General features: G+C 40.9%; 2 protein-coding genes across 4 annotated transcripts in view; one reads left to right on the top strand and one right to left on the bottom strand.

Annotated features, from left to right (window-relative positions):
• Zranb3 (zinc finger RANBP2-type containing 3) overlaps window positions 1-3,502 on the bottom strand; it is a 151,669-nt gene extending 148,167 nt beyond the window's left edge. The window contains exon 1 of one of the 2 annotated variants that reach the window (XM_021160555.1): window positions 3,422-3,502. In XM_021160555.1, coding sequence (XP_021016214.1) covers window positions 3,422-3,426 — 5 coding nt within the window. In that variant the 5' untranslated portion in view covers window positions 3,427-3,502. Of the gene's footprint in view, window positions 1-2,705; window positions 2,926-3,421 lie in introns of those variants that run through there. The other variant, XM_021160564.1, reaches the window with a different exon arrangement.
• Window positions 3,503-3,759: 257 nt separating this feature from the next.
• Window positions 3,760-14,096, top strand: part of R3hdm1 (R3H domain containing 1) — a 134,432-nt gene continuing 124,095 nt past the window's right edge. For both annotated transcript variants that reach the window (XM_021171515.1, XM_021171767.2), the window contains exon 1: window positions 3,760-3,938. The gene's annotated coding sequence lies outside the window, so the exon portion shown is untranslated. The remainder of the gene's footprint in view (window positions 3,939-14,096) is intronic.

The raw sequence follows: 14,096 nt of genomic DNA on the forward strand, positions 1-14,096 counted from the left end.
AAAAAAAAAAAAAAAAGAAACAGGTTATATTTGAGCGACATCATGGAATACAGGCAGCATAAACAATGATAGTAATATTGTCATAATTAACCCATTGTGTTTCAAATAAAGCAGTAGCATGCCATCATAACAGGTCATTCTGTACCCAGGATACAATCCACAGAACTACAGGTCATTTTGTAGAGGGGAACAATTGGGAGGTGGGGGAGGAACAGGACTGAGGGCCAGCAGAAAGAATCGAAACAGGCAATCTTGGGAGTTGGAGGTAGGGGGACGCTCTAGAATGTACCAGAGATCCAGGAGGTGAGAGTCTCTCAGGACTCAAAGGGAGGGACCTTGGATGACATGCCCTACAGTGGGGAGAGGAACTTGTAGAGTCCACCTCCAGTGGAAGGATGGGGTTGCCATCCCACAGTCAAATACTCTGACCCATAAGTGCTTCTATCTGGAAAAAACTGCCCGGACTAAAATGGAGAACAGCCTGAGGAAAAAGAGGTCCAGCTACAGGCTCAAAGCAGGATCCAGCTCAAGGGGAGGCCCCAAGACCTGACACTATTACTGACGCTATGGAGTTCTCACAAAAAGGGACAGATCATGACTGCCCTCCGAAGACCCAACAAGCAGCTGAGTCAGATGCAGATATTTCCACCCAACCAATGAACAGAGGCTGCTGACCCTGTGGTTGAATTAGGGAAAAGCTGGAAGGAGCTAAGAAGGGTGGCCCTGTTGGAGGAGCAGCAGTCTCAACTAACCTAGACTCCCGAGATCTCTCAGACAATGGGCCACCAACCCGGCAGCATGCACCAACTGATATAAGGACCCCCAACACATATGCAGCAGAGGACTGCAGGATCAGAACTAAGTGAGAGAAGATGCACCTAACCCTCAAGAGACTGGAGGCCCCAGGGAGTAGGGAGGTCTGGTGGGGTGGGGACATCATCTTGGAGATTGGGGGTGGAGGGAACTATAGGATGAGGAACAGTCAGAGGGCGGAACAGGATGGGGATAAAGACTGGACTGTAAAAAAACTAACAGGTCATTCAGTAGAGGGCCAAGAACAATGGGCCAGTGGTTCACTTGCTGCTTTTGTGGAGGACTCAGGTTAGATTTGTAGCACCTTGAAGGTGGCTCACAACCATTTGGAACTTTTGTTTCAGGAGATCCAATGCCTTCTTATAGGCATGTACATGGTGCACATACATGCACACACTCAGACACATAAAATAAATAAACCTTTAAGAAAAAAACAGAACAGAATAAAAAGTAACACCTTTTTTGCTAGGCATGGTGGTGACAGCCTTTAATCCCAGCATTCCGGTGGCAGGGGGAGGCTGAACTTTTTGAGATTCCTAAACATTTGAGAAGCAATGGTTTAGAGTTGAAAAATCAAACAGACCTGGATACATATCACAGGTCCAGACTGTCTAGAGTAAAGGGATGAGATTTTAAGGTCTTGTTGCACGTGCTGAGTCCCAGTTTCTTAATTTTTAAACAATAGTAATGCTGAGGCTGGAACACAGTGATAAAGCACATTATCTAGCAAATGCAAGGCCCTCAGTTTGTCTCCAGCACTCAAAAAATAAAAGATATACTAAACACCCTTAGCCCTTTTGGAGCTCAGATTAAATATTCAGTAATATGATTGTCATTTACTACATATTAACTTTTACTCTGGAAGTGCTTATGAAAAAAAAAATCCCAACTAAGCATTTATGGACAATGCTAAGTTATCACTTGAAACTCTAACTCCTAGATGGGGATGATGCCTTCTGTTTAATATTCATATAGTACACACATGCACTCGCGCACACACATACACACACAAACACACTTGCACACACACACACGTAAAAGTATTATATTGAAAAGAAAAAACATTTATTTTCTTTTAAAAAGTAAGACTGCTTTGTCTGCTTGGAAGTTGCAGATATATTTCTGTCTCTGGGATTGCACTAGTTAGGACTCTCATCCACATAGTGAATAAAACACCTCTTATCAGTTCTGGACACAGACTTAATACTTCAATAAAAATAACGAAAATAGAAAGGAATGGTTTTTAAATCTGAAAGTAGAAAGCAAAGAGGAAACCAAATCAACACACAAAACTAACTAAGAAGATGCTAAATTTGGAGATATTAAAAAGACCAAGTAACATAAATTTTGCTTAATCTTTCTAATAAAACCTTTTAAACAAAACTTACCTTTCTGTGCACTGTTCAACCCTTTAAGTCTAGTATATTTACCACCAGTGTAAGTGCTCAATAAATATTTATGAGAAAAGTTGTAAGACAAAGTCTCCATAAAAATGATGGAGGGGACTTAGACAGGTTTTTTTTTGTTTTGTTTTTTTTTTTTTTTTTTTTTTTGAGACTCTGTTCAAAGGCAACTACTGGAGACTATTTGTATAAATGGGAGGAATTAGTTCAGAATTTCCAAGTCCTTCCAGGACATGAACCCATGCTGCTTCACTGACAGTAGCTAAAGGCAAATTAAAGCATCCTCTACAAACTCAAGAGTGAACAGATCTGATAAACACTGGATCTGCAAGACTAAGTAGCAAAGTAGAAAATGACATTACAGGCTCGAGAATTACACCCATGCCATTTCATATTTCTGGATGGGTTTTTTAGGGGGAGGGGGCAGGGCGGGGGAGGAATTATTTTAGATAAGGTGAATTCTGTAGTCCCCGCTGTTTTAAAACTCACTCTGTAGCCCAGGCTATGAACTCGCGGCGACCTTTCAGCTTCCAGCTGTTACAGGCACCAGCCACCACGCCCGACTCTTACCCACTATTTTCTTATAGCGCAATTGAAGTGCAATCAATTTTCCATCTCTTTCCCTACACAGTCCGCCAAAACTGCAGCACTAGCTTCGTAATCTTCAACTCCCGCCAAACTTTTTGCAAGCGTCTTCAGCTAAGCGGAAGTGACGTTAAACGGCTGACCTAGACTTGGAAGAGTTCAAATACCAGCACTCTAAAACATTGTAATGTGTTGAGAAAATTCCCAACCCTTTTATATTCTGGTTCCTTTAGCGATGCGAAAAGACCTGACTAGAACCTTGCGATTTCATTCTCAACTCCAAATTATTCAAAATTTTCCTCTTACTCATCTGGACAAGGAGGTTACACCGTAACCTCTCAAGAACTACAATTCCCATGAAATGCTACCGGAAGCAAAATGAGGAAACAGGGGTCGCAAAGCATCTTGGGAACTGTAGTCGCAGGAGCCAAAGTGCTCAGAAGCCCTGCCTCCACCACTAAGACTGGAGAAACCAGGTGTTCAGCCTGGAACCCGTTACCGCTAAGGGGCGGAGCCACATCCTTAAAGCCTTCCTCTCATCTTCCCACATGAACGACAAAATTGTCCTTTCATCCTTAAAAAGCTCTATAATCATTCCCTGAAGAAAGAGAGTTGTCTACCACATCTCCAGTGATTAAAATCGCCCGGAACTCGCCCACCTCAGGATCCTACTCGTGGGAAAAGGTGGCTCTTTCACAAGTGGGCAAAATGGCTGTCTTCCTAGCTTTATCATTGGTTGACTCTTACGTCGTTCAGGGACGACAACTTGCCCGGGATTGGTTCTTTTTCTTTTATGGGTGGAGATAGACTTAGTCCCGTTCTCCCGCTGTCCCGCAGTGATAATGGGGGTGGAGCGAAAGTGGTTTTCAAATGCTGATTGGATAATTTGTATGTCACTCAATGTTGACCTAGCGTATGAGGTAGGCTGCTTTCCGTCAACGCGACGGAGAGGCGGGGCCAGTGCGTGGTGGGAAGGGGCGGGATTCTGCCGCCGCGGCTGCCGCTGGAGCCGGTGTCCGGGCTGGTGATGGGGTTAATTCCCTTCCGTGAGACTCTTCCTTGCAACCAGCCGGCCCCGCCGTCGCCCCGCTGTGCCGCGCTCCCGCCACCTCCTCCTGCTCCTTCTCAGTAACGCGGGTAAGAGATGCTGTCCCCTCCCCCGCGGCGCCCCGGGAATAACGCGCTCGCTCCCCTCCCCCGCCCGCCAACCGGTAGCGCTAACGGAGCGGGAGAGTGAAGCAGCCGGGGAGCTAAGCGCTGAGGAGACGGCGTCCCTCCCCTCTTCTCCGGCCCGCCAGGGGCCGTCGGGTTCTGAGGCGAGCCCTCTAGTCGTCTCCACCGCGCGGTGCCCGCCGCTTCGCTGGGGGCCATGTGCAGCGCCAACCCCTTGAGGCCTAGCGGGGGAGCTGGGGACAGGTTCCCCGAGCGTCCCTGCTGCAGCTGCTGCTCTTGCGAGCCCTGGAGATCCGGGGAGGACGGAGGGGAAAAGCAGCCATAGTCAGGCCAGGCTGGAGCAGGGACCGTTCGCGGAACTGTTCTCCGGGGCCTGGACCAGATGCCCGGGGCTGATAGCCCCGCTCCGGGGAATTGTCACACACACCAAAAGGGAAACAGCACGTCGTGCCCGTACTGCCCGTACTGCTAGAAAAAACACAGTGGGGAAATTAGCAAGAAAGTTAAATGACTGTCAGAGCCTTGGTCGCTGATGGACGAACCTACGGGGGACGTTATGATGTAAATCCCCCTCCCCCTCCCCCCTTTCCATCCCTGTATGTTAGAAGTTTTTTTCTTCTTGTGGTTATGTACCAGAGATTGTCACTGTTGTCTGAACTTGCTTTTATAGAGAAACAAAATTGGGTCTGGCTGTTGTGACTTCTGTGAATTGAGTCCTGAGAGAGCAAGTCTCCTAAACTAGTTAGAGGTAAAGAGGTATCTTCCAAAGCAGTACTGCTTACCAAATAATAAGATGCATTTCTGAAGAGGAAAAAATAGAATTTCTAGCATGAATGAATACACACAAACACACATATCCCACCCCTAAGGTTATAGTTTGCCTGGGTCATGTTAAAGAATCTCATCCCATACTCCCCTTTATTTTAGATTTTTTCCCCTGAGACTGGGTCTCTCTGTGTAGCCCTGGCTGTCCTGGTACTCACAATGTAGAAAAGGCTGACCTTGAGCTCACAGAATCCACCTATCTCTGCCTCCCAAGTGCTGGGATCAAAGGTGTGGGCCCCCATCGCCCAGCTAAAGAAACATCTTAAATTTAAATGTCATTGATTCCAAGAGCATTGAGTCATAAAAAGATGAAATCAACCTGGAAGACCCTTCCTTATAATACTTGAATCAGTAGAGTTCATGTAGCTACACATTTAACTGAAGAAATATTCTCAAATTTTACGTCTTTATATTTTAGGGGATTGTCTTATAATTGCATCAGATTTTGATAGTGTGCTATCAAATTCCACTCTACTTTTTCAGCCTAGGAGAATATGACTTTAGTGGACCCTGTAATCTATAATAGGCCTGGCTACAGACCACCCCATTTGTAAGATTTACTTGTTTTAGAGAGAACATTGGTTCTGAATAAACAACCTATGCTTTGACTAATAGACTATTTCTTCAGGGTCACAGAAGTACCTTAGGAATCTGCCATGTTCTCAAAGTAATGCAAGTAGATACAGAAGTAAAATAGATCCATTCACTTGGATTAAGAAGGAATCTGGTTATGTGTTACTGATTTTTTTAATGTAGTACATAGCTTTTGAAGATTAGTTCCCTCAGCTTCTCCATTACGTCCCCATAGCATACATTCCCTAGCATATTTCCCCAAACTTGATAATTAGTTGGTAATTTATGCAGCGATATATTTAGGTCTCATGAATTCTTTGTATGGAAGGCCTGATGAAAATACAGGGGACTACATTCTTTTACTATTTGTGGGACCATTTTATGAGGCTAATCTAACCTAACCTTGGTTAATAATGGGGAGGATAATGCTTAATCTATGGAGCTGTAAATAGACTATGTAAAGCTACTAGGATTGTGTCTCATCACATGTATATATTTGTTACATTAAGTTTTTATCTTTGTTTTTTCATTTTCATATTTAGAAAATGAATTTGCTGTTCATATGCACAGAGTATTGTTGCAGTCTCAAAAATCTCTTCTACTGTTGAGTGTTAATGTACACAGTGGCTTAAAACAATATCTCATAGCCATTTTTTTGTTTTTTTGTTTTATTACACTTACTGGGGTACGGGGCGCAGCACAGAAGTACCATGATACATTTTAGGAGGGTGGAGGACAGTGGTAAGGTTAGGAGAAATCAGTTCTTGTTCTATCCTGTTGGTCTCTGGGATTGAACTCAGGTGGTCTGATTTGAAGGCCAAGTGCCTTTATGCACTAAGCCATCTTGCTAGCCTTTAGCCATTTTTTTTTAAGCAGACAGAATATATGAAATTGGTCATTGGGTATCAAAGAGAATTTTGTCATACACAGTACCTTTTTTCCTTTTGTTTAAAATTTCTGCATTTGGAACATATTTCAAATAGATTACCCATGATAAAAATGTGCTTTGTGTTTTAGTAGTAAACTAGGGTTGTTGCCCTGCTTTACTTTGTTAATATGTTTCAAGGTCTAGTTTACAGTTGCTATTGGACTCATTCTGTTACCAGAGAAAGCAAGTGACTGATACAAAGTTAAGACTGAGAAAGTTATCTTACCAGACTGTTGCTTTGTGCTCTTGAGGTTTGTTGGTTTTACTTTTGCTATTTTTTTTCCTCCATGCTAGGGATTGAACCTTTAGCCTCATACATGCCAGCAAGTATTCCAACATTGAGTTAAATCCTTGCTCTTTAGTTCCTACACCATTGTTTAGCAGTCCTTGGGTATTTTTTTTTCTTTGAAATACCATATATTCCTCCCTGTTCCCAAGTATTTTTGAAGTATAGTTTTCACACATAAAGGTGTCCTTGGAGTTGGTGCAGCCAAGCCAGTTTGCGATTAGCATGCCAACAGTTGTGCTATGAAGTGTTGCTGGTACTATCCAAGATTGACAACAGCTACATGGTCACATGCCACTGAGTTATTGAGCTCTGTGCACTTGGGTGCTTCTCTAAGGGGACTTACCCAGTAATTAAAGAGGTTTTTGTTTGAACTGACGTTTTCAATATCCAGTTATAACAATTTGGGTTACTATTAAGCTGCAATTCTTATAAGCAAGGAAGTGTAGTAAGAGTTGAGTATGCCAAAGACTAATGAAACTATAATATTATGTTCCTGCTTGGAGTAGAAGACTTCCCAATTAACACTTCCCATGACCTGTTGTAAAAATGTCCAGCACTCACATGTCATAGAGGTAGGTGTGTTTCCAAGTGGAAATGAAAATTTCAGATTGCTCTTGTTGCAAACCACAGAACCAGCACTCCATTTCTCACTCTTGCCTATAGAAAGAATAATTTATTTATGGTTTTAGGTAACTAAATTGGCTGGTGATAGAAAAGGAAATGTATTAGTTTTTTCCCATATAATACTAAACTTTAAAAAAAAATTACATTGCCTTGCACTTAATCCTTTGGGCTCACTATAAACTTTATTAGTAATACAAACATGCATCATGCATCAAATAACATAATAAAAATTCTATCAAATTAACTTGGATCCTTATATAAGGGCCTGGTTAAATTAAGTAAAACAAATTGCTTATATCTGGTGTTAACTTACATATGACTATATATAATCTCCACAATGCAGTTTAATTAGTCAGTGATGGACAAGTGAAATAAGATATAAATCATGGCTCAAAGCTAGTTCTCTGCCTGAAATTCCCTGCAGTTTGTTTTATTTCCAGGTTTTGTTCTTTACTGTTGTGCTGCCCACCCATTCTTAGTGTTCACACATACATTAAGGTAAACATTTTCCTTTAGAGTTTTATTGTTCTTTGCTTTGTCAGTTGGTAGGTTGTACCTTTTTGAGGAGTTGGAGGAGGATGTTTCATGGCAGTTTCTCTGTGTAGCCCTTGCTGTCCTGGAACTCTCTTTGTAGACCAAACTGGGCCTCACACTTTAGAGATCCACTTGCCTCTGCCTCCTGAGTGCTAGGTTTAAAAACACGTGCACCATGCTTGGCAGTTTATACCTTTTTAAAAGTTATTTCTTATTATGTATATGGATGTTTTGCCTGCATGTATGTCTCTGCACCTCTTGTATGTCTGGTGCCCTCAGAGCAGAAAAACTGTATAGGATCTTCTGGACCTGCTGTTACAGACGGTTGTGAACTGCCATGTGGGTGCTGGGAATTGAAGATGGGTTCTCTAAAAGAGCACTCAGTGCTCTTAGCTCCTCAGCTGTCTTTCCAGCCCTTGTGATTCTTCTTAATTTTTACCTGTAAACTCACTTCTCAGGCAAGCATTTTTGAGCCTCTTATTCTGTAAATACTAGATCACTTAACATTTTTGGATGGGAGCTCTTTGGGCTTCTCCATTTATGTCATCTATAACTTGCTGTAATTTTCTTCTAAAAGAAATTAAATAAAGAAATTATTTGTTTGTGTTTCTGACTTTTAGAGGTGTAATCTGATGTCTGATGCAAGGAAAGTTCTGCCATTTGACTTACGCCAATTTTAGTTTAGTGACAGATTGAAGCTGACTTTGTAGTTGTGCTGTTAGCTTTACTAACCTCTTCTACATGAAAGGGTTCCATAACTACACGATTGTGTCACCTTGCAATTTGAGGTACAAGTTTAATCAGGTGCAGGTCATTATACTAAGGGATGATCTAGAATATAAAAATAAAATGAAAAGTTCTAACGTGAAATTAAAATTTTCTGCATGTGTACAAGCTTAAATAGTGTTAGACTTTTTTTAAATCTTGAGAAAGGAATTTTCTTATTATGGAATTCCTGTTTAAAATAAGTAATTGGGTTGTTGATTTCTTGAAATAACTCCAATGTCCCTCACTGAGTAATGAAGATTCTTTCAAAAGGTCCATCTGGTTCTCCCCTGTCTAGTTCCATCACTAAACTGTGATGTATCCATACCATCTATGTTTGGAATACTATGCAGCAATAAAGGGGCTCAAGTTATAGCTATAGCAATAGCTTGGGTAGACCTCAAGAAAATATGATAACTTAAAAAGCAAAAATCTTAAGCAGTTACATACCATATGGTTCTGTTTATGTAACATTCTTGAAATGAGAAAAATAGGACGACAATGATGGGAAACAGAAAGCAGAATGATAACCTAGGGGAGGGGTAGGGTGGAGTGGGGGGTGTGATGAGACAACTCTGCATCTTGATTGTGGTGGTTGGTTGTTACATGAACCTATATGTTTAATAAAAGTGTACGTCACTACACACTCTGATAAGTAAAGTAGTAAGTATGTTTTTGTTTTGTTTTTTGATTTGGAGTTGTTTAGAAACAGCGTTTTACTATGTATCCCTTGGCTGGCCTGCTACTCACTCTGTAGACCAGTGAGGCTTTTTGTTTTTGTTTTTGTTTTTGTTGGGTGGGGGGTAGGGAGTATAAGAGAGGGTTTCTCTGTGTAGCCCTAGCTGTCCTGAAACTTTTTTGCTGACCAGGCCGACCTTGAACTCAAACACCCACCTACCTCTGCCTCCCGGAGTACTGGAATTAAAGACCTACATACACATCTACTGCCCAGCTCAGAGTGAGATTTTAAACTAAATAAAAAGCAATGTCTTAGCTTTGAAAGTAAAGGATACATCTGTAATGGCATTAGAGGAAGCTAAATGAATGGAATGATACTTTTTAGATTTTGCTGTCATTGCAAAATTTTATTGTTATGTTAATGCTATCTGAGCATAGAAGAAACTCTGAGGGCAAACAGACCCAAGGTGTTCTGTTTTCATGTTGTATGCATAATAGATGCAATAAAGACCAAGCCATCACATTGTATGTATGACTTGTTTCCCTGCGTGTCAGTTACTTCTTTTTTTTTTCCTGCCTGTCTACCTGTCTCACTCCCTTCCTCCCTTTCTCCTTCCTTCCCTTGTTCCTTGGTTCATTACATTACAGCTTTTGTTTTCCAACTCTTCTTCATACAAACTCAAAAGAATCTATGTGTCAGTCATCAATACTGTTCTTTGGTTGGTTTCTGAAATGTGATTTTATCAAGAGGCTATTCATTAAATAGTAAAATATTTTATTTACCCCTTTTGAGATAGGAACCTGTCATCATTTTTTGTACCCATGTTTATTCAGTTATTTAAAAAATTATCTACTAGACAGGTGGTGGTGGTGGTACCCCTTTAATCCCAGCACTCAGGAAGCTCAGGCAGGCAGATTTCTAAATTTCAAGGCCAAGCCTGGTCTGCACATCTGGTTCAAGGACAGCCAGGGATACACAAAAAAACCTGTCTCCAAAAGAAAAAATTATTTACTTTAAATTTTTATGTGGATATCCTAAGTTTTGGGCTATCCACATAAAAATTTAAAGTAAATAATTTAAAGTAAATAATTTATTTAAAGTAAATAATTTAGCCCAAAACTTAGGATACCCAAGATTTAAGATACAATTTGCTAAACGCATGAAACTCAAGAAGAATGAAGACCAAAGTGTGGACACTGTGCACCTTCTTAGAATTGGGAACAAAACACCCAGGGAAGGAGTTACAGAGACAAAGTTCGTAGCTGTGATGAAAGGATGGACCATTTAGAGACTGCCATATCCAGGGATCCATCCCATAATCAACTTCTAAACGCTGACACCATTGCATACACTAGCAAGATTTTGCTGAAAGGACCCAAATATAGCTGTCTCTTGTGAGACGATGCTGGGGCCTAGCAAACACAGGAGTGGATGTTCACAGTCAGCTATTGGATGTATCACAGGGCTCCCAATGGAGAAGCTAGAGAAAGTACCCAAGGAGCTAAAGGGATCTGCAACCCTATTGTTGGAACAACATGATGTACTAACCAGAACCCCGGAGCTCTTGTCTCTAGCTGCATATGTATCGAAAGATGGCCTAGTCAGCCATCAATGGAAAGAGAGGCCCATTGGACTTGCAAACTTTATATGCCCCAATATAGGGGAATGCCAGGGCCAAAAGAATGGGAATGGTGGGTAGGGAAGTGGGGGGCGGTATGGGGGACTTTTGGGATAGCATTGGAAATGTAATTGAGGAAAATATGTAATAAAAATATTAAAAATTAAAAAAAAAATTTTTATGTGGAAAAAAAAACCCAAAAATTTTATGTGAATATGTTGTGTACTTAATATGAATTTATATGCACCAAGTATGTGCAATATTCCGTGGCACCAGGAAAGGACATTGAATCTTGAAGAACTGGAATTACAGGTGGTTGGTTGTAAGCCACCATGTGGGTGCTGGGGACAGAACCTATGTCCTCTGCCAGAGTAAATGGTGCTCTTAACTGCTGAGACATCTCTGTAGCCCCATATCTAGTTTTTGTCTCAACATTTTTTTCAAAAGTTTTGGAGTGGTTGTAGGGGGACTATGAGGGATTCATTGGGGGTCAGGTAGCGGGGAGTTTGTTGAACTGTCTGTGGTTGGAAATTTGTTGACCAAAAATGAGGATGTTAACACACTGTAAGTTTTAAAAGAGTTTGAAAATGCTAAAACTGTTTAAATGTCTTGAAAGAGGGGGTTGTTTGACTGTTCAAGGTCCCCTACCCCATGTGTATTTTATTACCATATCTCTTTTAATCAGTAATAACTTTGTTAAGAATCCAGCTTGAATTTTCATTAGGATTTTATTAAAACATAGGCAAATTTGGGCCGGGCGTGGTGATGCACGCCTTTAATCCCAGCACTCGGGAGACAGAGGCAGGTGGATCTCTGAGTTCAAGGCCAGCCTGGTCTACAAAGTGGCCTGGTCTACAAAGTGACAGGACAGCCAGGGCTACAGAGAAACCCTGTCTCAAAAAACAACAACAACAAAAAAAAAAACATAGGCAAATTTGGATAATACTGCCATCTTAACAATATTAAATAAAGTATATTTACATATTTAAAGATTCACTAGAATGACAAGCTTATATATTTACATAAATACTATATTGTATGAACAATAACTTTAAAACAATGACATTGATTTTGTTTTTTCCTTAATTCTACTCTGGCACTTTCCCTGATAGGATATGTGGTTTTGATTAAACTATAAGTGATATTTGAGTCTACAGAATGTGGCTCAGAGGTAAAGCCCTTGTCTGATATGAGTAAGGCCTCTGACTTTAATCCTGGCAGAATGTGCATCTCAGGAACACATACATAAACACAAACACAGAGGAGCACAGTTTAGTGATGGAACTAGACAGGGGAAAACCAGATGGACCTTTTGAAAGAATCTTCATGACCCCATAGTGGACCTTAGACTAAACTTAGGAGAAGTACTTACCCAATGGAAACCTTCAGACCTGGCTGAAAGAATCTCCTGCTGTTTAGGAGCTAGTGGATAATTTTGAGCAAGTTGCAGTCAGTCTATAAACTTGATAGTGCCAAGACTTGAGTTGAATTCACATAGTTTTCTGTTACACTAGTCTTCTTGGTTTGGCAGAGTTTTGGAGAATTAGTTTGTTTTAAGATTTATTTTTATTTATGTGTTTGTGACTGTTCTCCATATGTGTGAGTTCCTGCAGAGGCCAAAAGAGGGTAGGAGATGCCTGTACCTGGAGTTACAGCAGTTGTCTGTTTGATACTTGATGAGGATGCTGAGAACCAAGTGTGGCTAAAGTAGTAGTTACTCCTAAATGCCAAGCCATCCCTTCAGCCTTGTTTGTTCTTAGACAAGGTTTTTCAGTTGTCATGGATGAACTCAAGTTGGTGTTCTTGTCTCCCCTCCCAACTGTGTCAGTGTGACTAATTTTGTTGTTTGGTTTTGTTTCTTTCCTGGATAGGATTTTTTAGTGTTCTGGCTATTCTAGAATTCTCTCTGTAGAACAGATTGGTCTTGAACTCAGAGATCCTCTTGCCACTGCCTCCTGAGAGCTGGAATTAAAGGTGTGCACCTCTAACACCCTAAGTCATGGGGCTAATTTTATTAATTGTACTCTTAAAAAAGAAGAAAAGAAATGAATAAATAAATAAATAAAAGAAAGGCTGTCCGCCTTTGGCCTCATGGTCTACTGAGACTAATTTTATATATGCACATATATATATACACACACACACACACTATAATGTCAGGAAGAAATTGTTACAATGGTGAGAATGGGAGGAAAGATTGAGAAATAAATAATGGACTTTAGGGTCAAAGTAGCCAGGGAAGAAGTCTCTTGACTTGAGAAAGAGTGACATTAAGTGAGGACCATGAGACAGAAAAATTAATATCATTCTGAGGCCTTATAATGGGAGAAACGGAAGTACCATGGGAAGTATGAAAATATATTTATAGAGTCCAGAAATGCTTCAGATCTTTTCTCTCTGTACATCAAGCCCTGCTTCTCACTTAACCAAAAGATGCCTAAGCTATTTATAGTATTGCCTACATTTAAATAAGTGATATATCTGTTGGTATGAGAAGTTACTCTGACTCTTTCGAGCTTAGTTTAATGGGAAACTGGGTAACTTTCAAAGTCTACTTTCGGTGCTGAAGAGATGGCTCAGCAGTTAAGAGCACTGACTGTTCTTCCAGAGGTCCTGAGTTCGATTCCACCAACCACATGGTGGCTCACAACCATCTGTAATGGGATCTGATGTGCTCTTCTGGTATGTCTGAAGGGAGCTACAGTGTACTTATATACATTTAATAATTTTTTTTAAAAGTCTACTTTTTCTTTTTCCGGAGAGTATGAATGGAAGTAGATAGATATAGATATATAAATATATAGATATATGTGTGTGTGTGTGTGTATACCCCTTTAGAACAGGAATGTGCAGATTGTATATAGAAATCAGGCAAATAATCAGTCTTGTACTATTCTCATGACAAAAACACATCCCTGAGGAACCTTTTCTTTTTTCCTTTTTTAAAAATTATTTTTGGATATTTATTTCATTTACATTTCCAATGCTATCCCAGAAGTCTCCCACACCCACTCCCCCACCCACCCACTCCCACCTCTTGGCCCTGTGCTGAGGCATATAAAGTCTGCACGACCAATGGGCCTCTCTTTCCACTGATGGCCGACCAGGCCATCTTCTGATACATATGCAGCTAGAGACACGAGCTCCGGGGGGTACTGGTTAGTTCATATTGTTCCACCTATAGGGTTGCAGATCCCCCCAGCTCCTTGGGTACTTCCTCCAGCTCCTCCATTGGGGGCACTGTGATCCATCCAATAGCTGACTGTGAGCATCCACTTCTTTTTTTT

Source organism: Mus caroli, chromosome 1, assembly GCF_900094665.2.
Source record: "Mus caroli chromosome 1, CAROLI_EIJ_v1.1, whole genome shotgun sequence".
Classification (NCBI taxonomy): Eukaryota; Metazoa; Chordata; class Mammalia; order Rodentia; family Muridae; genus Mus; species Mus caroli.